At 48.3% G+C, this 27938-nt stretch overlaps 1 protein-coding gene across 1 annotated transcript; it reads left to right on the top strand.

Annotated features, from left to right (window-relative positions):
• The first annotated feature begins 189 nt into the window (after positions 1-189).
• LOC103720644 (dihydrolipoyl dehydrogenase 2, chloroplastic-like) lies at positions 190-27938 on the top strand. Its single transcript, XM_039124378.3, has 15 exons — positions 190-708; positions 2659-2805; positions 3545-3679; positions 4341-4458; positions 19017-19141; positions 19784-19909; positions 19990-20070; positions 21337-21399; positions 21476-21550; positions 21699-21777; positions 21876-21976; positions 22695-22808; positions 25380-25493; positions 26603-26674; positions 27544-27938. Exons 1-15 carry the CDS (start codon positions 397-399, stop codon positions 27592-27594), a joined length of 1713 nt encoding a protein of 570 aa, XP_038980306.3. The 5' UTR covers positions 190-396; the 3' UTR covers positions 27595-27938.

Raw genomic sequence — 27938 nt, 5'->3', positions numbered from 1 at the left:
CATGGAGCTACAAGGGATAAATCTGCCTTGAAGACTACTATACATTACTGGTGCTTCTAGCCGTCTTTCATATTTAAATAATATATATACAAAAAAACACAAATATCATCAAGGCGGGCCTCATAGTGTTCGCATACAACCTTCTATACGCATATCCACATATAAAATTTCCAGTTCAAAAAGCATAATAACCAAAGGACCCGTCGGCCGTCACGCACTCTCCTCCACTTCGAATCCTCCGCCTCTGCAACGGACTCCTCGAGGCTCCCTTCCAAATCCCTCCCTCAATATTTCTCTCCTCTCTCTCCCTTCCTCCCAAGACCCTAATCCCCACCTCCTCCGCCCCCCAACTCCCCCCCCAAAAAAAATCCCTCCTCACAATCTCTAATTTCCTCGATGCAGGCCTCCCTTTCCCTCTCCCTCTCCCTCTCCCTCCCCCCGGCCGCCCCGAGATCTGATCCGGCCCCCGCCGTCTTCCGCCCCTCCGCCCTCCGCTTCTGCGGCCTCCGCCGGGAGGCCCTGGGCCTCCGCCCGCTGCGCCCGGCCGGCTCCACCCGGGTCTTTCCATCGCCCGCTCGGACTCCCTGCAGGAAGACGGTGGCCGCAGTGTCGGGGAATGGAAGCCCGTCTAAAGGGTTTGACTACGATCTCGTCATCATTGGGGCTGGGGTTGGTGGTCATGGAGCTGCGCTTCATGCTGTGGAGAAGGTAATTACTTTGTCCCGGATCTTATGTTGTTAAAGTCGCAAGCTTTTGTAGATTTTGTTTTAGTAGTTTAGTTTGATTAGAACTGGAATTGCAGTCCCCGTGTTGCTGATCTTGATGATTTCCGTGGATTTAGAAGCATAAAACTGTTCAGAGATAGGATTTCTCATTTTAGAGTTGATTGGTGTGATAAAGATGAACACTTTTTTGCATTTCTTAAACGAAAGATATCTTTTTGCTGTGAAAGAGCACTTGACTGTTGCTAATATTTGATTATTTTTTCTTACAAGTGTTTGTTATACCTTTAAGAAATGATATTGCCTAGAACATTCATGCTGAATTAATGTGGTTATAATCGTGACTGCATCTTTATACACTTTTTTAATAGGGTTCTAGTGTATATTTTTAGCACATTTACTACGAATGGAACAGTGCACTTACTATGGAATATCTGTTTTTAGTACTTCCACATAGAATTTGGAGCATACGATATTTTGGCACTGAGAGCCTTGATGATGTTGGCTGTTCTCTCAAGTTCATCATGTATGACAATACACTAATGTTTCTTCAAGGGTCAATTTTGTTATATGTATAGTTTATCTGCAACCGAAGCTTTATGTTACAGCAATTCCCGTCATTTTTCTTCATTATGAAGAGAAGTCAACCATTATAAACTTATCGATATCCAGTTCAGCAACTGGCCTGGAGTGCCATTTATAAGGATGCTACAAACCTGGAAGTTAAATCTTTCCATTTATTCTAAAAGTAGTTAGTTGGACACCCAATTGTAGTTATTAGGATCCTCCAAACACCAGCACCTTAGACCAACATGTCTTTTCTTTCTATAAACAGCCACTCATTTTCGTCACTGATGTGATGTTAAGTCCTCCTGTGGCCAAATTTCTACCATCCCTTTGAAAGCAAATGATGAAACCACAATTTTAGGACAATAACTAAATGCTTGTTGTGAAAAATAAATGAGCAGAGAATGTGACAGCAAGCTGTGTTTTACGAACTGCAAACCTCTCGGAGACATCTTTGTTTTTCCCCACCTTTCTCGCCTAAGAAAAATTAGAATACAGGACAAGCATCCATTTTGTTGCCTTGATTGAATTCCATATAGAGCTCCAATATTTTATTGATAATATAAATTGAATGTGCTTCTAATTTTTTTTTTAAATGATCTTTGATAACTGCTAACGGTGTTTGACATCCTCCTGACTTTAACCTATGCTTCTAGACCTGTATTAATGAATTTTCTTTTCAGAATAAAAGCACTTTGAAGAATGTAAAGGCTAGAACTTCCCATGGAAACATTGCATCAGTGATAACTATAAGCCTAGATATATTTGGCATGGGCTTTATTGCATGGCATGGATATGAGAGTTTATGGAAGCATGAAATTTCGAAGAACAGACATGAGCCATGACCACAAAGGGGTTATATACTGATAGCTATATGCAAATATTCTGTTTTAGAAGAAATATTATACGTGAAACATAACTTCATCAAATCATTTCAAGTGAGTGATTGAAAGAAGCAAGCACCTCAGATGGAAGCACATCCAAGTCAACATTATATCTGTCACCACCCTATAATGCCGCTGGCACTGGTCTGTTTGGCAAACTTATATTTTCCCCTCAAGTTTAAAAGAGAACATATGTACACCATTTTAACTATCAGTATCATATCTCAATCTAATATGGTTATGTTTTCTAGCTTTCTGTTTGTACTTCTCATGCAACTAAGTATGTGTTAATTAGCCCAACTAATAAGCATCCCATTGTTACCACCGTAGCTTAAAAGCATCAAACTTGTCTTGGGTGATTATTCATGCTGTTTTAAGTATCATGCTGCATAAATTGTCTTTACATTCTCTTTTTTTTGTAAAAGTTGACTGCTTTAATTGGTCCTCCACAATTATTCTTCTCAAGGCCAATGCTTGTTATGCAGGGTCTGAAGACTGCCATCATTGAGGGGGATATTGTTGGTGGAACTTGTGTAAATAGAGGTTGTGTTCCATCTAAAGCTCTTCTTGCTGTGAGTGGTCGGATGCGTGAGCTCCAAAATGAGCATCACTTGAAAGCACTGGGTTTACAGGTAGTGGAACTATTTTGCTCATTCCTAGTATTGTGCACCAAATATGTCACAAGTAGATTATGCATAGCATTACTCTCGTCATATTTTTGCTAAAACTGAGGTGATACGTAGCTTAAATTTCAAACTGAGTTTGCTCTTGTACTGAATGACTTAGAAGGTTTGTTTTTCCAGTATGAATTTCCTGAGTTTGACCGAGCAGTTGTTTTATCAGGGGTCATTCGCTTGATTATTCATATGTCATACATTAACCTACTTGATCCGTTGAACTTTTCATTTGTCGAATCTGCTTTTGGTGAAGAGACATAGAAGACTTGTGAAGTCAAAAACATGCCAATCAAATACATTCATTTGCTATCTTATAATCATGTTTTAGTTACAGATCTGCGCCATGGCTTGCTATGTGAACATTCTAATAAGAAGACATAGTTGGCATCCGGTGTTTTTAACTGCAAGTTAATTGAAAATGGCAAAAGCCATGCAAACCATTTTATCAGTGGTTTTCATCCAAGGGGTGAAGACCAAATTTCTTTCTAGAAAGTGCTTCATAACGTAGCCTACTTGTTATCATTAGCCCTCTTACATCAGAATGTTTGACCTGGTCACGCTTCTTCAAACCAGCATGGTTACTCTACATGTCTATGATCTTCAGCTGCATGACATATTTATTTATGCTAATTTTGCTTTGCTTTTTTATCTATCTTATACTCTAACACTAATCCCTTCTTGTTCTGAATGATAGGTATCATCTCCTGGTTATGACAGACAAGGTGTTGCTGATCATGCAAATAATCTTGCTTCAAAAATTCGCAATAATCTGACAAATTCATTGAAGGCTCTGGGCGTAGACATACTAACTGGTGTTGGCACAATTGCGGTATGTCATACATGTTGCCCCAAGCATTGTCTGCTCTAATGTATGAACTATGCTAGAAACGGAAAATTTGTTGCCAAGTCATTTAGGTGTTAGTTGTAAAATGTCTTTGTGGTCATGTAACATCTGCAAACAGGGAAACTGCCTGAGAAACGTATTTTCTTTTAGAATTATTCTTTTGGAAACAGAGAATTGATTTTTCTATGTTCCATTAAATAACAGCAGCAGCCCAATGCATGCATTTAGCATGTGCACTAACATATCAGATTCCAGATAATGCATGAGTCTCTAATGTATATACACTCACAAAATCCTAAATGCTTTGATCTATGGACTTACAAAGTATACATAATGACTCTGTGTAGTCCATGTAATATAGTTGTACAGTATATAAAATACTTTTAAAGGAATATTAGCCTTTGTTCATTAAGTTCTCTCATCTTATCAAGGACAACTACAGAAGGTGTTCCTGTACCCAACAACAATATTATAAATATACTACTACTGTAATAGATTTGGTGTTTGCTTTCTCTCTCCTTTTACTCCTAATTTTGTTTGCTTGCATTTCTGATGCTTGAGGTTATTCATGTCTCTTTGTTGAGTAGCATATATCCTGTATGGAGCTTATGAATTTTGGTGCTTATGGAGATTGAATATCTTGCAGGGTACACAAAAAGTGAAATATGGTAAAGTTGGATTTCCTGATACAGAAATCACAGCCAAGGACATAATAATTGCAACTGGGTCTGTTCCTTTTGTTCCTAATGGCATTGAAGTTGATGGTAATTGCTGTTTACTTGGATCCATTTTATTCATAATTAGTCAGTTATATGTGAGCATAGATTTTGGATAGTATCACTGATGATGGAGGATTTTCTTTTGATAGGTGACATTAATCTTTGTATTCCTTATTCTAATATTTGAGAGACCATGTTAGTCTTTTTTGGTTTTGTTTTGTATATTCTGCTGCTTCTAAGATTTTACAGATATGTTCTTGTTGCTGGGGGTCCAAACCGAGAACGATTGGCACAGCGGTGTGAATGGGGTTCCCTTGGAATTACTTCGGTTGCGCTCCGCCTTCCGCCGGGAGACCTGCAAGCAAGCCTCGCACCACCACCGGGGTAGTGGGGGCCCTCCGACGATCAAGTTAGGGGAGATCGAAGGAGAAGAAGAGGTAGCAGGTAAGATAATACTCTGGAAAATCTTGTTTACCCTCCCCTTCCCCCCCAGCCGCATATATATCAGGCTGGGGGATTTTTCTGGGGATTGGTCATCGTGTGGCACGATGGGGTTGCCACTGACATGGTCGTTACAGGGCGTCGTGGGGCAGCGCTGGGTACGGCCATGGCAGGGCGTAGTGGAGCTCCGCTTTGTACGGCTGTTACAGGGGATCGTGGGGCAGCGCCGGATACGGCCGTTGCAGGGAGTAGTGGAGCAGGGGGCCGCGGCGTGCCTCAGGGGAACAGTCTGTTGTTGTCAAGAGATTGCCGACTTGGGGTCGGATTGCTGGATCAAGGGGCACCCGACTCGGGGTCGGGCTGCGGAGCCGAAGATATCCGACCCGAGGTCGGATTGCTGGATCAAGGGGCAGCCGACCCGGGGTCGGGCTGTGGAGCCGAAGACATCCGACCTGGGGTCGGATTGCTGGACCAAAGGGGCAGCCGACTCGGGGTCGGGCTGCGGAGCCGAAGATATCCGACCCGAGGTCGGATTGCTGGATCAAGGGGCAGCCGTAGTCTTTCTGGGCGCGCGTGCCGGTCACGTGGGGCATGGTGGCTAAGTTCCCCCGTAACAGTAGCCCCCCACTTCCGAGCCTGGAACCAGGAGGGGAACGGGTGAAGGGAGTGATGCTTCGAGATTGCCGCCATCCCTCGGAAAGGTGCGCGCGCTCCGAGCTCCCCGCCTTCTTTATGGCGTATGGCGATTGTCGCTGATCTGGCGGTCTGCGGATTTCGGCGGACATCCTTTCTTAAAGGCGTCGATTCGCCTTTGGGGCGCGAACGATCCTTCGGTAGCCAGGCGTCACCGAGGCGTCACCCGCCTTTCTGCCTATTTAACCGGGGGCCCTCCCCCGTCCGCCTTTCTCTTCACAGGCATCCTCGAGTTTCTCCCTTGTGCTGCTGCCGTTGCCGTCGGACTGTTCGTTCGCTCCTCCTTTGACGCTCTCGGAGCCGTTCTTCCTTTCCTTCCGGTGAGTTGCCCCACTCTTCAATTTAGGGCTCTCCGTACTTTCTCCTTTCGTATTAGTGTACCCCAGTCGTTCCGGTCCCTTCTCCCCTCTTGACCCCGTCCTGACCGTAGATTCACTGGCCGTTAGGGATGGACGAAGTAAGAGCGGACCGCATTCAGTCGGAGCTGGTCCCCGAAGACCTAGATAGGTTCGTGGCCCGGTACCACCTTCCTGAAGCCTGCAACGTTACGCTTCCGGGGCCTGAGGAGAGGATGTCCCATCCTCCTCCAGGGAAGGTCGCCATCAATGAGGACATCCTTCGGGCTGGGTTCCGCTTTCCCCTCTCGGACTTAGTCGTGCAGGTGCTTCGAGGTTTAAGAGTGGCGCCGACGCAACTGGTACCGAACTCATGGCGTACCCTGACGGCCTTCCAGGTTCTCTGCCGCATGCACGAGGTTCCCGCCACCCTGAACGTCTTTTGGGAATGCTACGGCCTGAACGGCCACCCCCGGGACAGAGGGTGGTGGTGCTTTGCGGCGCGGCGAGGGTGCGGCCTCGTCAAGGAGGCTCCTTCCTCCATTCATGGCTGGAAGGAGCGTTTCTTTTTCATCGACGTAGATCCCTCTTGGGGAATCGGGACAACCTGGGAGACGCCGATGAAGTCCCCGATCGGCCTATCGAGGTTGTCGAGGGAGGAGTCCGATGGCGTCGCCGTCTTGAGGGGGTTGGTTGCCGAGGGCCGGCTCCCCCCGGTGGCTCGCCTTATTTTCGAGGATGCCTTGGTGAACGTCGGTCTGAGCTCGGTCCCCGCCGACCGTGAGCCCGCCACCACTTCTTCTTTTTAGCTCTTTTCTCCTCTTTCATTTCTTCTTTCCATCAGTTTCTCGGTTTCTAACCATCTCGTCCTTTTTGCAGAAATCGACGACGTCATGCAGTCGGACAAGGCAATGGCTGTTAGTAGGGCGTCCCTACTGGAAGCGGTCCGGAGGAAGAAACGGACTCCTCCGAGCGGGGTCCCACCGGCGAAGAAGCCCCGCCAGCAGGCGACTCCGACGCCGACAGACGGGTCCGGGCCCACCGATCAGGGGGACGCCGCGGGCTCGGACCGACAGTTGACGCCGCATCAGCCCTCCCGTGACGAGACTACCGTTTTTCTGGAGATGTCATCCGGGCGCGCCCGAGACGGCCGGGTCGGACGCGGTCGGTCCCCAGCCCGGCCTTCGACTCGGTCGGCTTCGGATGATACGGGAAGGAGGGGCGCGCCGAGGCCCCGGCCGAGCGGGACCCTGTCGATTTCTGGCGCGGCCCCCGCCCCGAGCACGGTCGGCATGACTCTCCCCCAAGCGATGGGTAAGGGTAAGGTTGCAGAACCACCATCCGGCTCCGGGGCGAAGTCGGGGTCGGCCTTCACTTTCGCCGGCGCCCGAAACCTCGTCGAGACGGTGCTGCTGGAGGGGGACCGTAGGCAGGTCCGGCAGATGGGTATCCCTGAAGTTGGAGCTGCCAGCTGCGTCTGTCTCATGTCGGTGAGTGTTCTTTTGATCGCTTTCGTCATTTATAGGCTCTATTGATCCCCGTCTGACGCTCTCATTTTTCCTACCTCTTAGCTCGCCCAATACATGATCCGCCTGGAGGAGAGCCACGAGGAACAGGCGAGGCTTCTGGCGAGGGCCGAGAGCCGACTGAAAGCTGTAGAGGAGGGAGGTCAGGCTGCGGCGGGGAGGACGACCAGGGACCTCGAGACGAGGCTCCAGGTGGCCGAAGAGCGGGCACTCGGCTTTGCCGCCCTCGAGAGGCAACTGTTGGAGGCTCAGGAGCAACTCAAGGTTGCCTCGGGTCTCGAAGGCGAGATCAGGAAGGCGGAGGAGCGGGCCGAAAAGTAGTCCCGGAAGGCTGCCGACTTCCGGGAGAGGTGGGAGAAGGCCCAGCAGTCGGCCGACAACGCCCGCAACCGAACCCGATCTCTCGAAGCCAAGCTGGCGGAATTGGAGTCGGCCTTTGAGGGGACTCGTGCGAGCAACCAGGAGCTTCATTCGCGCCTGGAGGAGGCTGAGGCTGCTCGCGTCGCTGCCGAGGCGAAGCACATGGAGGCTCGGGCCGATCTGCTGAGGGTCTCCTCCGAGGCGGACGACCGGATTGTGGCGAAGGTCATGGAAGCGAAAGCTCAGATTACGGAGCGAGCGGAGGCGGCGCTGGCCGAGAAGAGCGCGGAAATCGGGCGTCAGGCGGTACAGGCCTATCGTCAGTCCGCCGAGTTCATCCGTGACATGTCGGACGCGGGGTCCGACTCCTTTGCCTTAGGCTTCGATGAAGGCCTGGCAAGGGTGTCCGCTAAATACCCCGGAATTGACCTGAGTGGGGTCTCCCTCCTCGACTCCCCTCCGATGCCATTGCCTGCCGATTCTCCAACCGTCTCCCTACCCTTCGCGGACGCGCTCGCCGTTCCCGACCCAGGGGTTCCTCCAAGCTGACTCTCTGTACTTTTCTTTGTTCTTTTCTTTGTATGTTGGCGTTTTGCCACGTTGTATGGGTCTCGACCCTGATGCAACGAAAGTTAATGCAAACAAAGTGTTTCCTCATTTCACTTTCGTCCTTCCTCTTTTTAACTCCTGGTAGCGCCTCGCCGACTCCTGACTCTTGAAGTTCTTCCGGCGCTAGGCCAGGCATCCGAGGGTTAGGCCTCAGGAAATTCTTCCGGCGCTAGGCCGGGCATCCGAGGGCTAGGCCTCAGGAAATTCTTCCGGCGCTAGGCCGGGCATCCGAGGGTTAGGCCTCAGGAAATTCTTCCGGCGCTAGGCCGGGCATCCGAGGGTTAGGCCTCAGAAAATTCTTCCGGCGCTAGGCCGGGCATCCGAGGGTTAGGCCTCAGGAAATTCTTCCGGCGCTAGGCCGGGCATCCGAGAGTTAGGCCTCAGGAAATTCTTCCGGCGCTAGGCCGGGCATCCGAGGGTTAGGCCTCAGGAAATTCTTCCGGCGCTAGGCCGGACATCCGAGGGTTAGGCCTCAGGAAATTCTTCCGGCGCTAGGCCGGGCATCCGAGGGTTAGGCCTCAGGAAATTCTTCCGGCGCTAGGCCAGGCATCCGAGGGTTTGGCCTCAGGAAATTCTTCCGGCGCTAGGCCAGGCATCCGAGGATTAGGCCTCAGGAAATTCTTCCGCTGGTCGGCCAAGGCTGGCGCAAGCCGAGGCGACCGGTCGGGGCTTTAGGCTAGTCTGCTCCCGGGATGATCATCGGGTTAGCCTGGCATCCGAGGGCCGAGCCTCGGGGAATTCCGCTCGTTGGTCGGCCAAGGCTGGCGCAAGCCGAGGCGACCGGTCGGGGATTTAGGCTAGTCTGCTTCCGGGATGATCATCGGGTTAGCCTGGCATCCGAGGGCCGAGCCTCGGGGAATTCCGCTCGTTGGTCGGCCAAGGCTGGCGCAAGCCGAGGCGACCGGTCGGGGCTTCAGGCTAGTCTGCTCCCGGGATGATCATCGGGTTAGCCTGGCATCCGAGGGCCGAGCCTCGGAGAATTCCGCTCGTTGGTCGGCCAAGGCTGGCGCAAGCCGAGGCGACCGGTCGGGGCTTCAGGCTAGTCTGCTCCCGGGATGATCATCGGGTTAGCCTGGCATCCGAGGGCCGAGCCTCGGGGAATTCTGCTCGTTGGTCGGCCAAGGCTGGCGCAAGCCGAGGCGACCGGTCGGGGCTTCAGGCTAGTCTGCTCCCGGGATGATCATCGGGTTAGCCTGGCATCCGAGGGCCGAGCCTCGGAGAATTCCGCTCGTTGGTCGGCCAAGGCTGGCGCAAGCCGAGGCGACCGGTCGGGGCTTCAGGCTAGTCTGCTCCCGGGATGATCATCGGGTTAGCCTGGCATCCGAGGGCCGAGCCTCGGGGAATTCCGCTCGTTGGTCGGCCAAGGCTGGCGCAAGCCGAGGCGACCGGTCGGGGCTTCAGGCTAGTCTGCTCCCGGGATGATCATCGGGTTAGCCTGGCATCCGAGGGCCGAGCCTCGGGGAATTCCGCTCGTTGGTCGGCCAAGGCTGGCGCAAGCCGAGGCGACCGGTCGGGGCTTCATGCTAGTCTGCTCCCGGGATGATCATCGGGTTAGCCTGGCATCCGAGGGCCGAGCCTTGGGGAATTCCGCTCGTTGGTCGGCCAAGGCTGGCGCAAGCCGAGGCGACCGGTCGGGGCTTCAGGCTAGTCTGCTCCCGGGATGATCATCGGGTTAGCCTGGCATCCGAGGGCCGAGCCTCGGAGAATTCCGCTCGTTGGTCGGCCAAGGCTGGCGCAAGCCGAGGCGACCGGTCGGGGCTTCAGGCTAGTCTGCTCCCGGGATGATCATCGGGTTAGCCTGGCATCCGAGGGCCGAGCCTCGGGGAATTCCGCTCGTTGGTCGGCCAAGGCTGGCGCAAGCCGAGGCGACCGGTCGGGGCTTCAGGCTAGTCTGCTCCCGGGATGATCATCGGGTTAGCCTGGCATCCGAGGGTCAAGCCTCGGGGAATTCCGCTCGTTGGTCACGCCCCTATCACTTGCCGCTCGACGGGGTTTCTCCGTGGCCAGCTGCGATCGTGTTTCTCCTCCTCTCGAAGCGTCGCCTGGGGAACACCAGAAGGCCATTAAATGCTAATTGAGGCGTTACCTGGGAAATCGGACCGGCCAGTTGCTGCTTGCGAGGAGTGCCAGTTAAGCGGCCGCGATACGCGCGTTCTTCGAGGCGGATGCGGCTTGGATGCGTGCGGAGATATGTGGGCCGCGGGATACACGCCGCCCGGAGTGTCCTGCACGAAAAATGCAATTAAGGAGAACGACACTTAGGAGATCGTGAGGGGATAAACCTCGAGAGCCGGAACGGCTCCTGATTCGATGTGCCCGCATTTATTGGAGCCACCCGCATCGGAACGACCAGGGGGCCACAGTTTGGCTATAAATATAAGCGCAGATGCGGTGGAGCCTGCCAAGCCGGAGCTGTTCAGGTTGCCATGGATCGTGGACCTCCTCTCCGGCGCGTGGCTGGGAAACCCCCGCCGGAGGAACGGGAGGCGCGCCCCTCGCAACTTCCGCCAACTAGTCGTTTCATCTGGGATCAACAGGGAGATTCTCTCCGGTGGAACTCCGCTCTAGGCGTTTCATCCGGGATCACGTCCCCCCTCTTTTCAATCCCACCTCCCGATTGAGCTCTGCGCTAGACGCTTCATCCGGGATCGCGCCTCCTCGCGCTCTTCTCCCTTGTATTCCTTTCCTCCCCTTCTCCTGGGGAGGACCGGAATATCCCTTGGATGTGGCGTTCCTCTAGAAGCAGTGCGAACTTCTTCTTCGTCCGCGCCGGCTCTTCGTCTTTTGCGTGAGGCGTCGATGGCGCCTCCGGGGGGAAGCACCCACGTCCGGTGGGATTGCAGCTGCTTCGGGTGGAGGGTTCGGGATCCCGGATCTTCAGCTCCACGGAGTCCCCACCTCTTCCTTACTTTCTTTACTCCCCAATTCTCCTCCGAGAATTCTTTGTAATCACACGAACACGCCATTGTAACCAGGAATTATTGAGATGAAAAGGACTATACATTTTTTGAACTGTCTTTCTGGCTTTGTCTTTCTACTGGCAATATACCCGCAGGTTAGCGGAATTCCAGCTCCTTGGAATTTCTCGACCATCTAGGGCCTCCAACTGGTAGGAGCCAGGTCGGTTTACCCAGCGAATCCTATACGGGCCTTCCCAATTTGGCGCCAGCTTCCCACCTTCCGCGGGTTGAGATGCTTTGGCTCGCCTTAGCACCAGATCTTCGATTCTGAAAAGTTTTGGTCGGACCTTGGAGTTATAATATCGGGCCACCCTCCGCTGATACATCGCCATCCGGACCTGCGCCATTTCCCTCGCTTCTTCCAAGAGGTCCAGGTTCCCTCGGAGTTGCTCCGAATTGGCCTCGGGTCGGTGCGCAGCCACCCGGAGCGAGGGGAGTCCGAGCTCCACGGGGACAACCGCTTCCGTGCCATAGGTTAGGCTGAAAGGCGTCTCCCCGGTAGGGGTCCGATGCGTGGTCCGATACACCCAAAGGACGTTCTCGAGTTCTTCGACCCAAGCTTGCCCCGTCCGACCGATTCGCGCCTTAATTCCTTGGAGGATTGTCCGGTTTGTCACCTCGGCCTCACCGTTGGTTTGGGGATGCGACACAGATGTGAACCGATGCTCGATCCCGAACTCCTCGCAGAAGTCACGGAAATGCTTGTTGTCGAACTGTCGACCATTATCCGAGATGAGGACCCGGGGTACCCCAAATCGGACAATGATGTTTTTCTTCACGAACTTCCGGACTTGCGCCTCCGTGATAGTGGCCAGCGGCTCTGCCTCCACCCACTTGGTGAAGTAGTCGATTGCAACAATCAAGAATTTCCGCTGGGCTGAAGCGACGGGGAATGGTCCGAGGATATCCATTCCCCACTGTGCGAAGGGCCAGGGTGCGGTGATTGGTGCCAAGGGGACAGAAGGGACTCTCTGGACGTTGGCGTGGCGCTGGCAGGCGTCGCATTTCCGTACATAATCCTTTGAGTCCTCCAACAAGGTAGGCCAATAATAGCCTTGCCTCATGATCTTGTGCGCCAAGGACCTAGCCCCCGAGTGGGATCCGCAGACGCCCTCGTGGACTTCGCCGAGGACGTAGGCCGCCTCCGAGGGGCGGAGGCACCTTAAGAGGGGGGCGGTAAACGAGGTCCGATACAGCCTCCCTTCATAGAGTACGTAGTGGGCGGACTTCTTGACAAGTCGCCGAGCCTGATCTTCGTCTTCAGGGAGGATCCCTTCGGCGAGGTAGGCGACGAGCGGGTCCATCCAAGACGGCTCCGGATCAATCGCCATCACCGCTCCAGCCTCGCCGATGCTCGGGGCATCCAGGGTCTCCAGGTAGATTGCCCTCGACAAGTTGTGCGCCTCTGCGCCCACCAAGCGGGACAACCTGTCGGCCCTGGCATTTTCGCTTCTGGGGACCTGCTGGATGTCGACACTGCCGAGGTCGGGAATGAGTGCTTGCACCTTCCGGACGTAGTTCTGCATGGTCGGGCTCCGGGCCTCGAACTCCCCACGGACCTGCCCGACCACCAGCTGGGAGTCGGTGAAGACCTTCAAACGCCGGATGCCGAGCTCCCCGGTGAGTTTGAGTCCCGCGACTAGGGCCTCGTACTCCGCCTCGTTGTTGGTAACTGGAAATCCAAACCTCAAGGCATACTCGGCTATCACTCCATCAGGACTGGTAAGGACCAGCCCGGCCCCTCCACCTTCGGGGTTCGACGACCCATCGATGTGAAGCGTCCAGGTCGGGAGGTCGAGGCTGGGCGTTTCCGGCGGTCTAGGTTCCGCCTCCTGCACCGTGCACTCAGCGAGGAAGTCCGCGAGCACCTGGGCCTTGATGGCGGGTCGAGGCTGGTAGCGGATGTCGAACTCACCGAGTTCTACTGCCCACTTCACCAGCCGTCCCGCATTCTCGGGGTTGCTGAGGATCTGTCGTAACGGTTGATCAGTTAAGAGGGTGACAGAATGGGCCTGGAAATAGGGGCGGAGCCTCCTGGTCGCGGTCAGCAGCGCGAAGGCGATCTTTTCAGCCTTCGTATACCGCGTCTCGGCGTCCCGTAGGATCCGGCTGATGTAGTACACAGGCTTCTGGAGCTTCGCCTCTTCCCGAACCAGCACCGCACTGACCGCGGTTGGGGAGACCGCCAGATAGAGGTAGAGCATCTCCCCTTCCTGCGGCTTGGATAGCAGGGGAGGAGACGCCAGGTATTCCTTGAGCTGGTCGAACGCTGCTTGACATTTGGCCGTCCAGAGGAAGTCTTTCGGGCGTTTTAACACCTTGAAGAATGGTTGGCAGCGTTCGGCCGATTTTGCCACAAATCGTCCGAGCGCGGCGACCCTTCCAGCGAGCTCCTGAACCTCCTTCACTTTGGTCGGAGGGGACATACCTTGGATAGCCTTGATTTTGTCCGGGTTGGCTTCGATACCCCGCTGGTTGACAATGAAACCGAGGAACCTCCCGGCCGAAGCGCCAAAGGCGCACTTCGCTGGGTTCAGCTTCATGCGAAACTTCCGCAAGGTGGTGAAAGTCTCCTCCAGATCCACGATGTGCTGGTCTGCCTGGCGGCTCTTCACCAGCATATCGTCCACGTACACCTCCATGTTCCGGCCGATTTGCTCTTTGAAGATTTTGTTGACAAGGCGCTGCTAAGTGGCGCCAGCGTTCTTCAGACCGAAGGGCATTACCTTGTAGCAGTACAGCCCCCGGTCCGTTATAAAGGCAGTTTTCTCCTCGTCCTGTGGGGCCATCATTATCTGGTTGTAACCGGAGAAGGCGTCCATGAAAGACAGCAGCTGATATCCGGAAGTCGCGTCGACCAGTTGGTCTATCCGCGGAAGCGGGAAGCTATCCTTAGGGCACGCCTTGTTCAGGTCGGTATAGTCGACGCACATCCTCCACTTTCCGCTCGCCTTCCGGACAAGTACAACATTTGCCAGCCACTCGGGGTAACTCACCTCCCTTATGAATCCTGCCTCCAAGAGTTTGTCTACCTCCTGGTCGACCACCCGGATCCGATCCGGGGCACAGTGTCTCTTCTTCTGCTTCACTGGCCGGTGGGTCGGGTCGACGTTGAGGGCGTGAGAAATGACCTCCGGGTCGATCCCAGGTACATCGGCCGCCGACCAGGCAAATACATCGGCATTGGCTCGGAGGAATTCCACCAACCGGGCCCGAGCTCCCGGGTCGAGATTGGCGCCGACCCGGACCACCCGGTCCCGGCGGCCTTCCTCGAGGGGAACTTCGACCACACCCTCGGCCGGCTCCCCCTGCCGCAAGGCCACCTCGTCTCTGGCATCAAGGGACTCGACGCTTAGGGCTTCTGCGGGCTTCTTCCCTTTGAGGGTCGCTAGGAAACATTGCCGTGCGGTCGGTTGGTCGTCTCGGACCTCCCCGATCCCGACCGCCGTGGGGAACCGCATGAGCAAGTGGTACGTAGAGACCACCGCGCGAAGGGCGTTCAGTCCGGGTCGTCCGAGGATAGCGTTGTAGGCCGAGGGAACACGGACGACCAAGAACCCGAGTCGCACCGTGGCTTCTGCGGGTGCGACGCCCGCAGTCACAGGCAGCTCAACGACACCTTCCGCCGGGACAGCGTCACCGGTGAATCCTATGAGGGGGGTGGATATTTTGTGCAACAATTGTCTGGACAAGCCCATCTTTTGGAAGGCCTCGTAAAACAAGATATCAGCTGAGCTTCCACTATCCACAAGAACACGCCTTACATCATAGTTTGCCATAGTGAGGGAGATCACCATGGCGTCATCGTGGGAGGTCTGAACCCCCTTTACATCCTCATCACAAAAGGTGATTACATTGCCGACCCTCTGCCTCTTTGCGACGGCCGCCCCTGACGCCTCCGTCGAGCCCCCTGCGTTCCTCACGGGCCGGGGGCAGCCCCCAGTGATAGTGTGGATCACGCCCGCAACGGGTCGATTCTGCTCCTGAGGCTCCGGAGGAGCCGGGTCGGCCGGACGCGGGTTTGCGGGGGGACGTCGGTCGCTCACATATCGACCGAGACGCCCCCGACGGATGAGAGCCTCGATCTCGTCCCGAAGCTGGAAGCAGTCCTCTGTGTCGTGGCCGTGGTCTCGGTGGTACTCACAGTACGCCCGGGAGGGCCTCTTCCCAGGTATCCTCCGCATCTGTCTCGGGGCCGGGAGGTCCTCCCGCCCCTTGATCTCCATAAGGATCTGGGCCCGGGGAGTCAGGAGAGGGGTGTACCGGTTGAAACGTCGGGGCGGAGAACGAGGGCGTGGGGCGCCGTGGTTCTTCGCCGGCGACGGGCTTCTGCGCCGACGCTGGGGCGTCGGGCTCCTCCTCTGGCGTGCCTCTTTCCGCCTTTTCTTCCCAAGCTTTGGAGGGATCTCGACAGCCTCCTTGCTCCGGTGGGCGGCCGCCTCCTCGGCGTCCGCATACTGGTTCGCCCGGGACAACAGCTCTGGGAAGCTCCGCGGCAGGCGTTTGTCCAGGGAGAAGGTGAGTCTGCCCTTCCGGAAGCCACGCTTCAGGGCTGAAAGAGCTACCTCCTGACTCAGGTTCCGGACCTCCAGCGTAGCCCTGTTGAAGCGGGTAAGATAATCCCGCAGGCTTTCTCCCTCGTTTTGCCGGACATCAAAGAGGGAGTCGGAGACCAGTCGCCGCCGGCTACTGACGGCGAAATGAGTGATGAAGAGGCGGGTGAACTGGTCGAAGGACCGGATTGAGTCAGCCTCCAGCCCGGCGAACCACGCCCTCGCCGGGCCACGGAGGGTTGCCGGAAAAGCCTTGCAGAGAAGGGGATCTGATGCTCCGTGGAGGAGCATAAGGGTCCTGAAACTCTCGACGTGATCCCGTGGGTCCGCCGCCCCGTCATAGGGCTCGATCGCCGGCATTTTGAACCCCGGCGGATTCGGGGTCCGCAGGATCCTCGAAGCAAGCGCCGGCTGGGAGGAGATCTCTAAGTCGGCGAAGGGATCTTTAGAATGGCCCTTCAGGACCTGGAGTTGTCGGTGGAGATCGTCCACCCGCCGGTCCAGGGAGCGCGACCGGTGGGTGGGAGACAAGGAGCGGCGAGAGGGGGACCGACTGGAGCGCGGGTTCCTCGAGGACTGGGGGGTCTGGGAACGCGCCCGGGCCCGCCTCTCGTACCCCGCGCAGCTCCGGTGGGAAGGTCCCGGCAGAATGGAGCGTGCTCGAGAATCCTCCTCGCGCCGGCGCTCCTCCCATGGGAGAGGAAGGAGCGCGGGTTGAGGAGGACAGGCGAACGCTCAGGCAGCGGCGGCTCCTGAGCCCGCTGCGGCGCCCGGGACATCGCACCCTGCAGATTCTGCACCGCCTCCGCGAGGGTGCGAACCTGCTGGGTTAGCTGGTCGAACTGGGCGGCTTCGACCGTCTGAATGGGCGGTGGGGCGGTGGAGTGTTGCTGAGAGTGTGTTGGAGATGCAGCGGCCTCCCGGCCAGAGGCGCGAGAGGCCCCGCGACCGGGAGCATTGGAAGCTCCACGACCACCTCGCCGTGCCATTACGATCGCTCTGAGATCCGGGCCCTCCTTCTAGCGCCAACTGTTGCTGGGGGTCCAAACCGAGAACGATTGGCACAGCGGTGTGAATGGGGTTCCCTTGGAATTACTTCGGTTGCGCTCCGCCTTCCGCCGGGAGACCTGCAAGCAAGCCTCGCACCACCACCGGGGTAGTGGGGGCCCTCCGACGATCAAGTTAGGGGAGATCGAAGGAGAAGAAGAGGTAGCAGGTAAGATAATACTCTGGAAAATCTTGCTTACCCTCCCCTTCCCCCCCAGCCGCATATATATCAGGCTGGGGGGTTTTTCTGGGGATTGGTCATCGTGTGGCACGATGGGGTTGCCACTGACATGGTCGTTACAGGGCGTCGTGGGGCAGCGCTGGGTACGGCCATGGCAGGGCGTAGTGGAGCTCCGCTTTGTACGGCTGTTACAGGGGATCGTGGGGCAGCGCCGGATACGGCCGTTGCAGGGAGTAGTGGAGCAGGGGGCCGCGGCGTGCCTCAGGGGAACAGTCTGTTGTTGTCAAGAGATTGCCGACTTGGGGTCGGATTGCTGGATCAAGGGGCACCCGACTCGGGGTCGGGCTGCGGAGCCGAAGATATCCGACCCGAGGTCGGATTGCTGGATCAAGGGGCAGCCGACCCGGGGTCGGGCTGTGGAGCCGAAGACATCCGACCCGGGGTTGGATTGCTGGACCAAAGGGGCAGCCGACTCGGGGTCGGGCTGCGGAGCCGAAGATATCCGACCCGAGGTCGGATTGCTGGATCAAGGGGCAGCCGTAGTCTTCCTGGGCGCGCGTGCCGGTCACGTGGGGCATGGTGGCTAAGTTCCCCCGTAATAGTTCTCATTTTGTTTTTTTGGAACATTGACTTCTTGCACTGTTTCCTGCTTTTGTTCCTTGATTTATAACTATGCTTTGCAAGTCAGCTGTATTCAATATTCCAGATAATGTTCTTGTATTGTTTTTTTTGAAACTTCCACTTTTTGCTGTCTCTCCTGCTTTTGTTCCTTGATTTATAACTGTGCTTTGCAACTCAACTGTGTAAAATCTTTCGTGAAAGTTGTCTATGCCTTGGTGTGTGCCGTAAAGTTCAAAGTTGTTCATAACTAGCAACCTCAGAGAAGCACATCCTGACATTTCTGAGATGCTGTGGAATGTGTGGCACAATTCTCTTGCAAATAGTGGACATGATCATAGGGTTTTGGGAATCAGCTTGCTGCGGCTGGAGCTTGAATCCATGCTTCTATACATGCCTATGCCCATGGTTATTCATATCTCTGATTTGGTGCTGTCTTGAATGCATCTGTTGGGCAAACTCAGACTTTCTCTTCACAGTATACGTTTTTCTTGATTTTCTATGTCAAACGTTGTTCTTATTAGCACATTTTGTCAATACACAGGTTTGCTGATGATTACATAGAAACCTTTCTGCATTGAGATATTATGCGTATGGTTTCTATGTAAATTTAAAAGCACTTCTATAAATATAGAACAGATAGGGAATTAAGGTCCCTAGTTGTTATCTATAACATCCAAGATGCCTAAAAACAAGAGAAAGGAGAAAATTTCATATTTTGGAGGTTTCTTACTTTCTCATTAATTGCTCTTAAGATGGACATATTTGAATTTCAACTTAAATAGTTTCATTTGATTTAGAGTCTAAAGTATCCAAACCGACTGAATTCACTTGTTGGATAGGTATGAATACCCCAAAACATGTGATCTTTAGTTTAGGCATTTTATATATTGTAAGTCATGATTGACTCATGTGGATTCTCAATTTGGATTGCACAAAGTGTGATCCACACTCCTAGGATTGTATCTCATATTTCTATACACGTACACTTGCATCATGCACGCATTTATGCCCTTTGCATTTTATGCAACTTCAAATTTAAATTGTTTGCCATTAGCTTGTGATCGGGATCAGCTTGAGATATTCTAGGTCTTCACTATGTAAATCATATCAAACTCTATATCATGGGCCATGGCATATTGTGGTAGATATGTCTATCTAGTTTGGTTGGACATGCTTTAAATACCATAACTGATATTCTCTAGTAGTACTTTTTTCAGCCTTAAATATACAGCATTTTTTCCTTTGATGGCGCACTGATCTCATTGGATGATATGCAGGGAAAACTGTGTTTACGAGTGATCATGCTCTCAAGCTGGAGTGGGTTCCAGAGTGGATAGCCATTGTAGGAAGTGGTTATATTGGACTTGAATTTAGTGATGTGTACTCAGCACTAGGAAGCGAAGTACGTAACCGCTCTTTCATTCTGCAGTTCATTAGTTTTCTCTTTTGCTAATTTACATGTAGTAATATCTAGATCAGCTTCCAATTTTGGTTTCATACCAATGTCGTTTTGAAACTTTTTTTTCTCTCCAACAATTGAAAGCCTGCAAACTAACCTAAGGTGAAGATTTGAGCTTGACTAATCTTGACCAGCAAGCCTTATCCAACTTTATGGTTATTGGTTGTCCATTAAAAAATATTTTACAACTTTTCCAACTTGATGTAGCCCTTAACTTGGTGCCAAGTTTCTAACAAGGAAACCCGAGACAAGAGAGGGGCCTTAAATAAAACCTAGAAGACTGAGCAAGGGACATATCATATTGGTTATGCAGTTTTAGTTCATGACATACAAGAGTAAATCAACTTTTTTAAACAGAAAAAAATGTACTTTATTCAATATAAAATGGCAGAGATTTGTAAATTTAACTATCTTAAATGCTTTCCAGATCACCGATTAAAAATGCATTAAAAAGTAAGAATTAAATCAATCTGGTCAAAGTGGACATGGTGAGCCTGCAACTTTAAGTTTGGTCGACAGCCACATCTATTCCCTCCACCTAACGAGCTTGATTTATGTAATTTGTTTATTTGTTCTGTTGGGCAGGTTACTTTTGTCGAAGCTCTGGATCAACTAATGCCTGGTTTTGATCCTGAGATAGGGAAGTTGGCCCAGCGAGTTCTCATTAATCCCAGAAAAATTGATTATCATACAGGAGTATTTGCAAAGAAGGTTGTTTTTAATTACAATTGCTTCTTCTGTTAAACATAAATAAGGAGATATCATTAATTTCTTCTTTTTTTTTTTTGTAGATCACACCAGCAAAGGATGGAAATCCTGTTCTTATTGAGCTTATTGATGCAAAGACAAAGGAACCTAAAGATACTCTGGAGGTGAATTATTTTTAAAACATATGCCTTTTGTTTGAAAACTTCATCCTTAGCCAGTGTTTGTCTTGTTATTGCCAATTTTCTGAACAGAGGGAGAATGGGGCTTAAGTAATTTGGAATTTAAGGAGGATTTAAAATATTATAACGTTTATGAAATTAGGCTTTGGAGAAGAAATGCTTCTGAATAGATAATTGCATTTGATCAAAGCCAAAATCGAAGGCATAGTTTAGGGTTGGGTGTATTTTTCATGCTTCTTCTTTTTCTTTATTTTCATTTTTTTTTTTGGCTTTTGGTTGGGGAATTGGTGGGGTGGGGTTGGGGGGGAGCTATCCCGTATTTATCCCAAGACCTATAGGTTGTAAATGTTATCAAGCAGCTAAGTTACGGGCCCAAAGTTTACCATGAAAATTAAACTTTTACACCAACAACTAATAGGATATTTACCACACTAATTTTACGGGAATATTTACCAACTAATAATAAAGGTTTTTTAATATTTTGTACCTAGAGATTGGAAGATGTGCCTATTACATATTTTTTAACTGCACAATTAAAAAGATCTCAACTAAATAACAAGTGTAAGTATACTGTCAGAAGAGATCTCAAACATGATGTGTTGCATATCTCTTCATATGTCCCTGTTTTATAATGATTGATGTCGCTGACTTGCACTGCCGAGTTACTGTAGTATTTTTAGGTAACTATTATCCCTGGTAACAAAGAGGATAAGTATATATTTAGAAACGATGGGAACATGTGCTTGCAGATTAGAGGGCATGGATCATCCAAAAAGATAGTGAAAATATCACAAAACCTTCAAGCACAGAACAAGATCAATATATTTAGTGCGATGAAACCACCATCATTATCTACAGTATAGGACTGTTAAGATAGATTTTCTAATTCCACAAGGAATTCCAAATGTGATTCTCTATCTATTACTGCCCAACACTTTGACATTACTCTTGGTGACTCACTACTTGAGACTTATAGATTGTGATACCAATTCGCATCGTGAGAAACAAAGCACAAACATGGTCAAAGGGATCCTGTTTTCAGATATGAATATTTACTTCAGAAATGCAGAACATACCTTGCCTATTCATAGGTCTCATTTGCAAACTGTTGCATGTTGATTCTTTGGATAGCCTATTATAAGCATGCCTTGTCTATTCACGGGCGCAGTGTATGGCGTATGTACTTTCCTAATTGATTTTGAATCTCATATGGTCTCTCGTAAGTTGAAACAAGTTTTGTGAATTCTGCAGGTAGATGCAGCGCTTATAGCAACTGGAAGGGCACCATTCACAAAGGGACTTGGCCTAGAAAACGTAAGTGCTCGAAGGTCTTGTCTACAGGACTAGATAAAATACAAACCAATGGGCTCAAATATTCTCCCGATTTCAGATAAATGTAGTTACACAACGTGGCTTTGTTCCTGTCGATGAGCGAATGCAAGTAATTGATGCAAGTGGCAATCTGGTTAGTCATTTACTCTCCATATGAATTGACGATCCCTCATCTGTTGGCAAGTTTCAAATTAATTCACAATTTGTTTAATAATAAATGCTTTCAGCTTGGGATTTCTATACCTCCTAAGGGTGCATTTTTATATTAATTTGAACTGTAGATCCCTCATTTATATTGCATTGGAGATGCTAATGGAAAAATGATGCTTGCTCATGCTGCCAGTGCACAAGGAATCTCAGGTATATGCATCTTTAAATTTTCTGTGAAACTATGTATACTCTTGTTGTCTGTGTATAAACGATCGCTCATTAGTGCTTTGCATTGGTCTTGAAAATAGTTGTTGAGCAAATTGGTGGGAGAGATAATGTGCTAAACCATTTAAGCATCCCAGCTGCTTGTTTTACCCACCCTGAGATCAGTATGGTTGGCATGACAGAGGTATGTTCATTTCTCCTAACGTGAAGTTGGAAAAAGGAATCTCTCCCTTGATGTTGCATGCATTGCCAGCACTAGTGTATCTAATATGAATTAGAACAAAATCACAAACCTATCTACAAATGGGCACGCATTTTTTGGTGAGTCTTACTTGGTCAACATGCTGCTCATCTCATTTCTGATGGGTTCAGGATTCATATTGCTTTTTGGTGGTTTGAAAAAATTTGATGTTAATCATTCTGTATTACCCAGCATGCTCTGCAATTTCTTGATATACATGTGATTCCAGACTTAAGAAGTTATCTTATGATGAATCTTACTATTCGCACGATGAAACATACTAAGAGTGTCATGAAGTTAGTCTTTCTAGAATGCTACTGAATATAACAATGGTGTAAAATTATTTGGCCTTTCTTTTCAATTTGGCCACAATCAGATAATCCATGCCGATCCACAAGCTGTGTCACTTTGCCTTAAGTATTTTGACTCATGTCGTTGGGCAAGTTGTGATTTAGTTATTCTTTTCTCAATTACTATAGCAGTACAGAGAATAAAGTATAGAACAAAATCTTGCTTCACAGAAGTTTTCTAAATAGAATGACAATCTCTCTCTTTTTTAATCAATTTAATGATATCTAAGCACTTTTCCTTGATAATGTGGCTTTTTACCTGCCAAAAGTATTGCATTGTTTTGAGATATCATATATGAACTTATTTGCAGCCTCAAGCAAGAGAGAAAGCTCAGCAGGAGGGATTTGAAGTAAGTGTTGCTAAGACAAGTTTTAAGGCTAACACAAAAGCTCTAGCAGAAAATGAAGGAGAGGGGCTTGCTAAGGTGAATCTTTCAACTTCTATTAACTTGTTCATTTTTGGTTCATGTGATGCTAGGTTTAGCACTCGCAATACCTTCTTTACGAGGCTTGAATTAGACAATAAGTAATAGTGTTAAAACCAGATTCATTCAGCTTTATTTGTTCTGTGCAACCATGTGTTGAATTTATCTGTCATCATTACATATACATAGGTATACATGTTTTTGACCAAAATAATTTCTTTTGAGTTCTTCAAGAGTTCAAAATTTCTTGTACCAGCTTAGGAGAAATTTTAATGAATATAAAATATTAGCATATAATTATTTAATAGGTTCAAGTATTCTCAAACTTATAAGCAAGGTTGCTCATAACCACGATCATCAAGCCTTTTCCCAACTATATGGGGTCAGATTTATGGATCCTCATTCCCCAAGTATTCCTATTTAGAGATTGCTAATAGTGCCAAATCAGTTCTTTGAATCCTTTCCTAATATTTACCTCAAACTGGCACTGAATGCTGCTGCAACCATAAAAACAGAATCTTCGCTGTTGCAGCAGCATAACTTCCTGCTTTTGCTTTTAGATCCTATGTTTGAGCACACAAGTTCCACATTCATCATGATGATCATCATTATATGACATTATTATCTTTTACTCAAACACCAATTTTTCTACTGCAAGTGCATCTTTAGTTATATCTTTACCAGTGCCAGGAGTTGCTTTTAGCAACCGTCTCTCCTTAACAAAAAATTTGGACTGCTTCCATAAATTTATTATTGGTGATGGAGGAGGATTACAAATTTAATCCCCAAACTGAAATTAAGTCACTCTTATTGCAGATTCCCTGACCACAACCCCCACCCCCCCCCCCCCCCAAAAAAAAAAAAACAAAAAAAAAAACACAACAGACTCCAGCAATTAACTTCAACAGTTAAAAATTCATAACAAGGTATATTGTTAGGTATTTTGAGTCCACAACACAAGTGGCCACTAATATAACAAAAATATTGAGCACATGATTGATATGCCGAGCTGATTTTTTCTCTTTAATTCAACCAAAGTACTCCAGAAAGAATTAAAGTTGTAGGTGTAGGAAGAAAAATGAAAAATACGATGAATAATTTAATTTGTTCTCTTATTGAATTTCTGACCAGCAAATTGTGATTGAGTTCCATGAATTGCTGAACAAATGGCATCTTAGATTTGTATAACTATTGCAGATTAAAATAATAAAATACAAGCAAGTTTTTAAACTACAACAGGCTTGTGGGACCATCAACTCTTAAACTGATAGGAGGAAACCTCTTTTTGTTGTTCAGCTTCATGTCTTATCTTTGTTTTCATAGTCTTCCTGGAGTGCTAAAATAAGGGAAAACCTCCAAAGAATATCTCCTTGCTCCACCAGATATGCTCTCTCTTTACCTCTTGGGTTTTTTCAAGAGAGAAACTTCGATAGGTGTTTGGTTGCTGTGAATGTCTGAACATGATTAGCTCTCCACCTCCACCGCCTCATGCTCCCTGCTCCACTATGAATTTCCAAAAGCACCTGGATCCATTGGCTGCGAGCGTTTTCCTCCGTGCTTGCATTGGGGAGAACTGGATCAGTCCCAGATTTGGACTCTGTGGTGGCATTCCCACTGCAATTCTAAACTGAACCACTATAAGGGGATCTTGGCTACTCCAAATAAGTTTTGAGGGCTTTGGAGGTACAAAATAAGCTCCCTTCTCCTTTGCAGTCTCATATCAATGACAATTTAATCAAATGTTGGGTTCTTTTAATCTTTATAAGAAATTAAATATGAGGCATTAAGGTTGTGTGCTGTGATATGTGTATACTCATAGAGGACGCCAGCAACATAAAGGTGCATAGAACTTTCCATGAAAGATCACATGCATGGTGGTAGTTTATTCTCCACCATGGATTTTCTCTTACCTTATGCCTTAAATTTGACATACCAATCTCATGGTAAACAGTATCAATATCATGGCCAATTCCACTTGAATGTTGCATCGGCAGGAAAAATCCAAAGCCACTTTGTCATAATGCATCAGTAGTATTAACAGTTTTCAGAAACTATGGCACAACTACCAACAACCATCTGTTGTTGAATTTGGGGCTATGTCGCTAGGTTCTTGGGCTACAGCTCTGTTTCATGTGCTGGCATACGGTAATCTTATTGTGGATTCCTGGTGTTGGAAGATTACAATGAACCCACTTTTAGGCATTTGATTAAACGACACTGACAATCAGAAAACATAGGTCTGCTGCATAATTCTTTCTATGAAAATTGATTACTTCCTTATCTAGTCTATGACTATTCAGTTATCATAGTTATAGTAGCACTTTGTTTCCGTTTTGTAGCTATGTTCGTTTCATCCTTCTGTTAAGGAGTTCGGTATCTGTGGGGCTTTTCTCTTCTTAGATTTGTTCCAATTTGTTTCTATCCTTTTTGTCTCATCTCATTCATGGATGATTTATCGTCAAAGAACTGATTTTTAACTCTTCGATGCATATTCAGATTTCTACGTATTCCCTTTTTCCCTCAGAGTTTGGGTAAAGGTTTCATTTCTTTTTTTTTTTTTTTGTAATACAGTTAATATACAGACCTGACACAGGCGAGATTCTTGGAGTTCACATTTTGGGGATGCATGCTGCAGATCTCATCCATGAGGCATCAAATGCAATAGCCTTGGGAACACGTGTTCAGGTGATTCTATAGATGCTTGTGTTTATTCATTTGAACAACAAAATTTAAAAAACATAGTGTGCTATAAACATTCTATTTTTTCCTGTTTGAGCAAAACCGTGGATATAAACATGCCAAATTAGTCTCTATGATATCCTTGTAAAACAACTGTAAACAGGGATAATGTTGTAATGGAATTGTAAGTGTTTCTCATATTGTGCTTTCATATAGCTGTGGTATGTGTTTTTTGATGCTTGAACTTTTTTATGAAAATTAGTGTGATTTCCTCAGATTGTCATGAGGCAAACCTGTTTGCTAGTTAGGCAATTAATAAATGAAGTTGTTAGTTACTAAAAAAATTCTATAGTGAAAAGTAACAAGCCCAGAATACTAAAGAGATGAACGTATCATGTATGGTCAATAATCACAGATATCATTTAGGACATATTATAATGTTACATGTGCATTGCTAAATACAAGATTAACTACTCATTTTCCTGTGTTGTCCATTGAATAGTTTGTTTAACTGATAATGGGCATAGAACTTTTGAAGGAGCAAGTGGGATTTTATAAGAGCTCTGGTAATAATAAGTTGCCAGGTGATTTATTGGATTTAAACTGTTTACTAGTCATATTCTATGATTCAGACCTCTCTCTCACTGACTGGAGAACAAACTATCGTATAGAAAAGAAAAAACTCCATTAAAATCATAGGTATACCTGCATGTCAACCATATTACTAACCAGTGCTCTCAATAGTTAATAGTGCGAGAAAAATGCTGCTTTACTAATGTATTTATTAAAAAAAAAAATCAATTGTATTTATATTGCATGGTGGTGCAAATATATGAAGCATTCACAACTCTGCATCTGCACTGTCTTATCAACTATCTATAGCCAGGTGGACTATAGAGATTCATCTATTCAGCTCCCTCTTATTAAATTGAAGTCCTCATCTTTATTGTCAAAGCTTGAGTGGCTAGATAAGTTAAATCTGGAGTTGTTTAAGTCTTCATTGACTGTTGTATGTTGTTTTTTTATTTCTGAAGAAACAGGTCTGGGACTTACTTTTATCTTTGAAGTTATAACCATCTCCTATCTGTCTCAGATTGGACTGTCTTTGTTTGCAGGACATAAAATTTGCTGTTCATGCACATCCAACTCTATCTGAAGTTCTAGATGAACTCTTCAAATCTGCAAAGGTATGCCTCAAAATGTCTGCGTTTTGTATAATTTTGTGGACTTTATGTTATATCTGAAGAATTAGAATATGCCACTAAAACACCAATTTATTACTTATTGTTCAGCTAGATGTGCATAATTTTCCATCATTAATAAATTGTTGAAAATTTCTAATATCTTTTTGTTGGCCAAAAGTGAAATGGTCCTTTTCCTTTCCTTATTTTTCCTATTAATTATTAAATTTCAGAAGGGGTAAGACAGCATTACGCTAATATTTTGTTAACCCAAATGGGATCTGGAACACTATTGCCCCAATAACCTCCATCATTCATTTTGAAGCTTTTGGGCCTATCGATAGAGGGATATACAAACTCCATGTTACTCACCGACCATCAAACTGTTCTTTCAACATGATAATTGTAAGCTTAGCTTTATTTATTTTTTAAAATGGACAGCCTTATGTGTGTTGTGACATAATCAAGATTCTATCTTGATCTTGTGTCAATTCCTATCTGTCACGCCTTCATATTTCCACTACTAAATAATGATGCCCTTCTGCAGTATAATCTACAAATCTCTCTCTCTCTGTCTGTCTGTCTGTCTGAGAGAAAGGTCTTTTCAGATTCTACAGCATAATTTGTTCCATATACTTTCAGCAGAGCTTGTGATACCATTTGTCATGAACTTCTCTTTTAGGCACCCCGTTTTCTGGAAATGCTGAATCATTGGTTTATAATGTCTCATATTCAATTGTTTTTCTCATGTTGACTAGTGTATTTTCTATCATGCAATTGGATTATTTTTTATTTTTATTAGATATTTGACTTATTGCCACTGGAGGCAATGTGCTGTTAACAGTCAGCAAGATCTTCTCTCTCCTTTTCGGCAGGTTAATACTGGTGTATCTCCTCCTTCTGTAAATGAACCAGTTACAGTCTAAACAGTACGGCAGACAGCAAAATTATCTGGAAGAGGTGTTCTCCAATATTTTTAGCTACGTTAGGAACCTGTTGCCTTTCCTCAAGTGAAAAGATTGTTGCACTGTCGATCATCATGGAGCTGCTCCTGCTGCCTATTTTGGAAAGAAAGTTGCACCATTTGTCTCCTATCATTTCATTTATAAAATGTCATGAATTTTGTATCCTTTATAAATTTTTGACGCTGAGTGGGCCAATAAAAGGTGGTGCTCTGTTGCATCAGTTAGGGTTTTCTCTTGGTAGCATATTTGGAGATGAATCTTGGGATGCAATAATAGGCTACATATTTATTGTTTTTTTCTGTGCT

Source organism: Phoenix dactylifera, chromosome 2, assembly GCF_051530095.1.
Source record: "Phoenix dactylifera cultivar Ajwa chromosome 2, Ajwa_hap1_PhDact_Kaust_v1.1, whole genome shotgun sequence".
NCBI classification, from domain to species: domain Eukaryota; kingdom Viridiplantae; phylum Streptophyta; class Magnoliopsida; order Arecales; family Arecaceae; genus Phoenix; species Phoenix dactylifera.
Note: the sequence above shows the minus strand (reverse complement) of the source record. Positions and strands in the feature narration are given on the sequence as shown.

Bases quoted from the DNA above. Each gene is read 5' to 3' on its own strand.
- LOC103720644 (XM_039124378.3), top strand. From the start codon at position 397: ATGCAGGCCTCCCTTTCCCTCTCCCTCTCCCTCTCCCTCCCCCCGGCC. The intron at 2,806-3,544 runs GTAGTGGAACTA...TCTGAATGATAG, and splicing joins TGAAAGCACTGGGTTTACAG to GTATCATCTCCTGGTTATGA. The intron at 4,459-19,016 runs GTAATTGCTGTT...GATGATATGCAG, and splicing joins TAATGGCATTGAAGTTGATG to GGAAAACTGTGTTTACGAGT.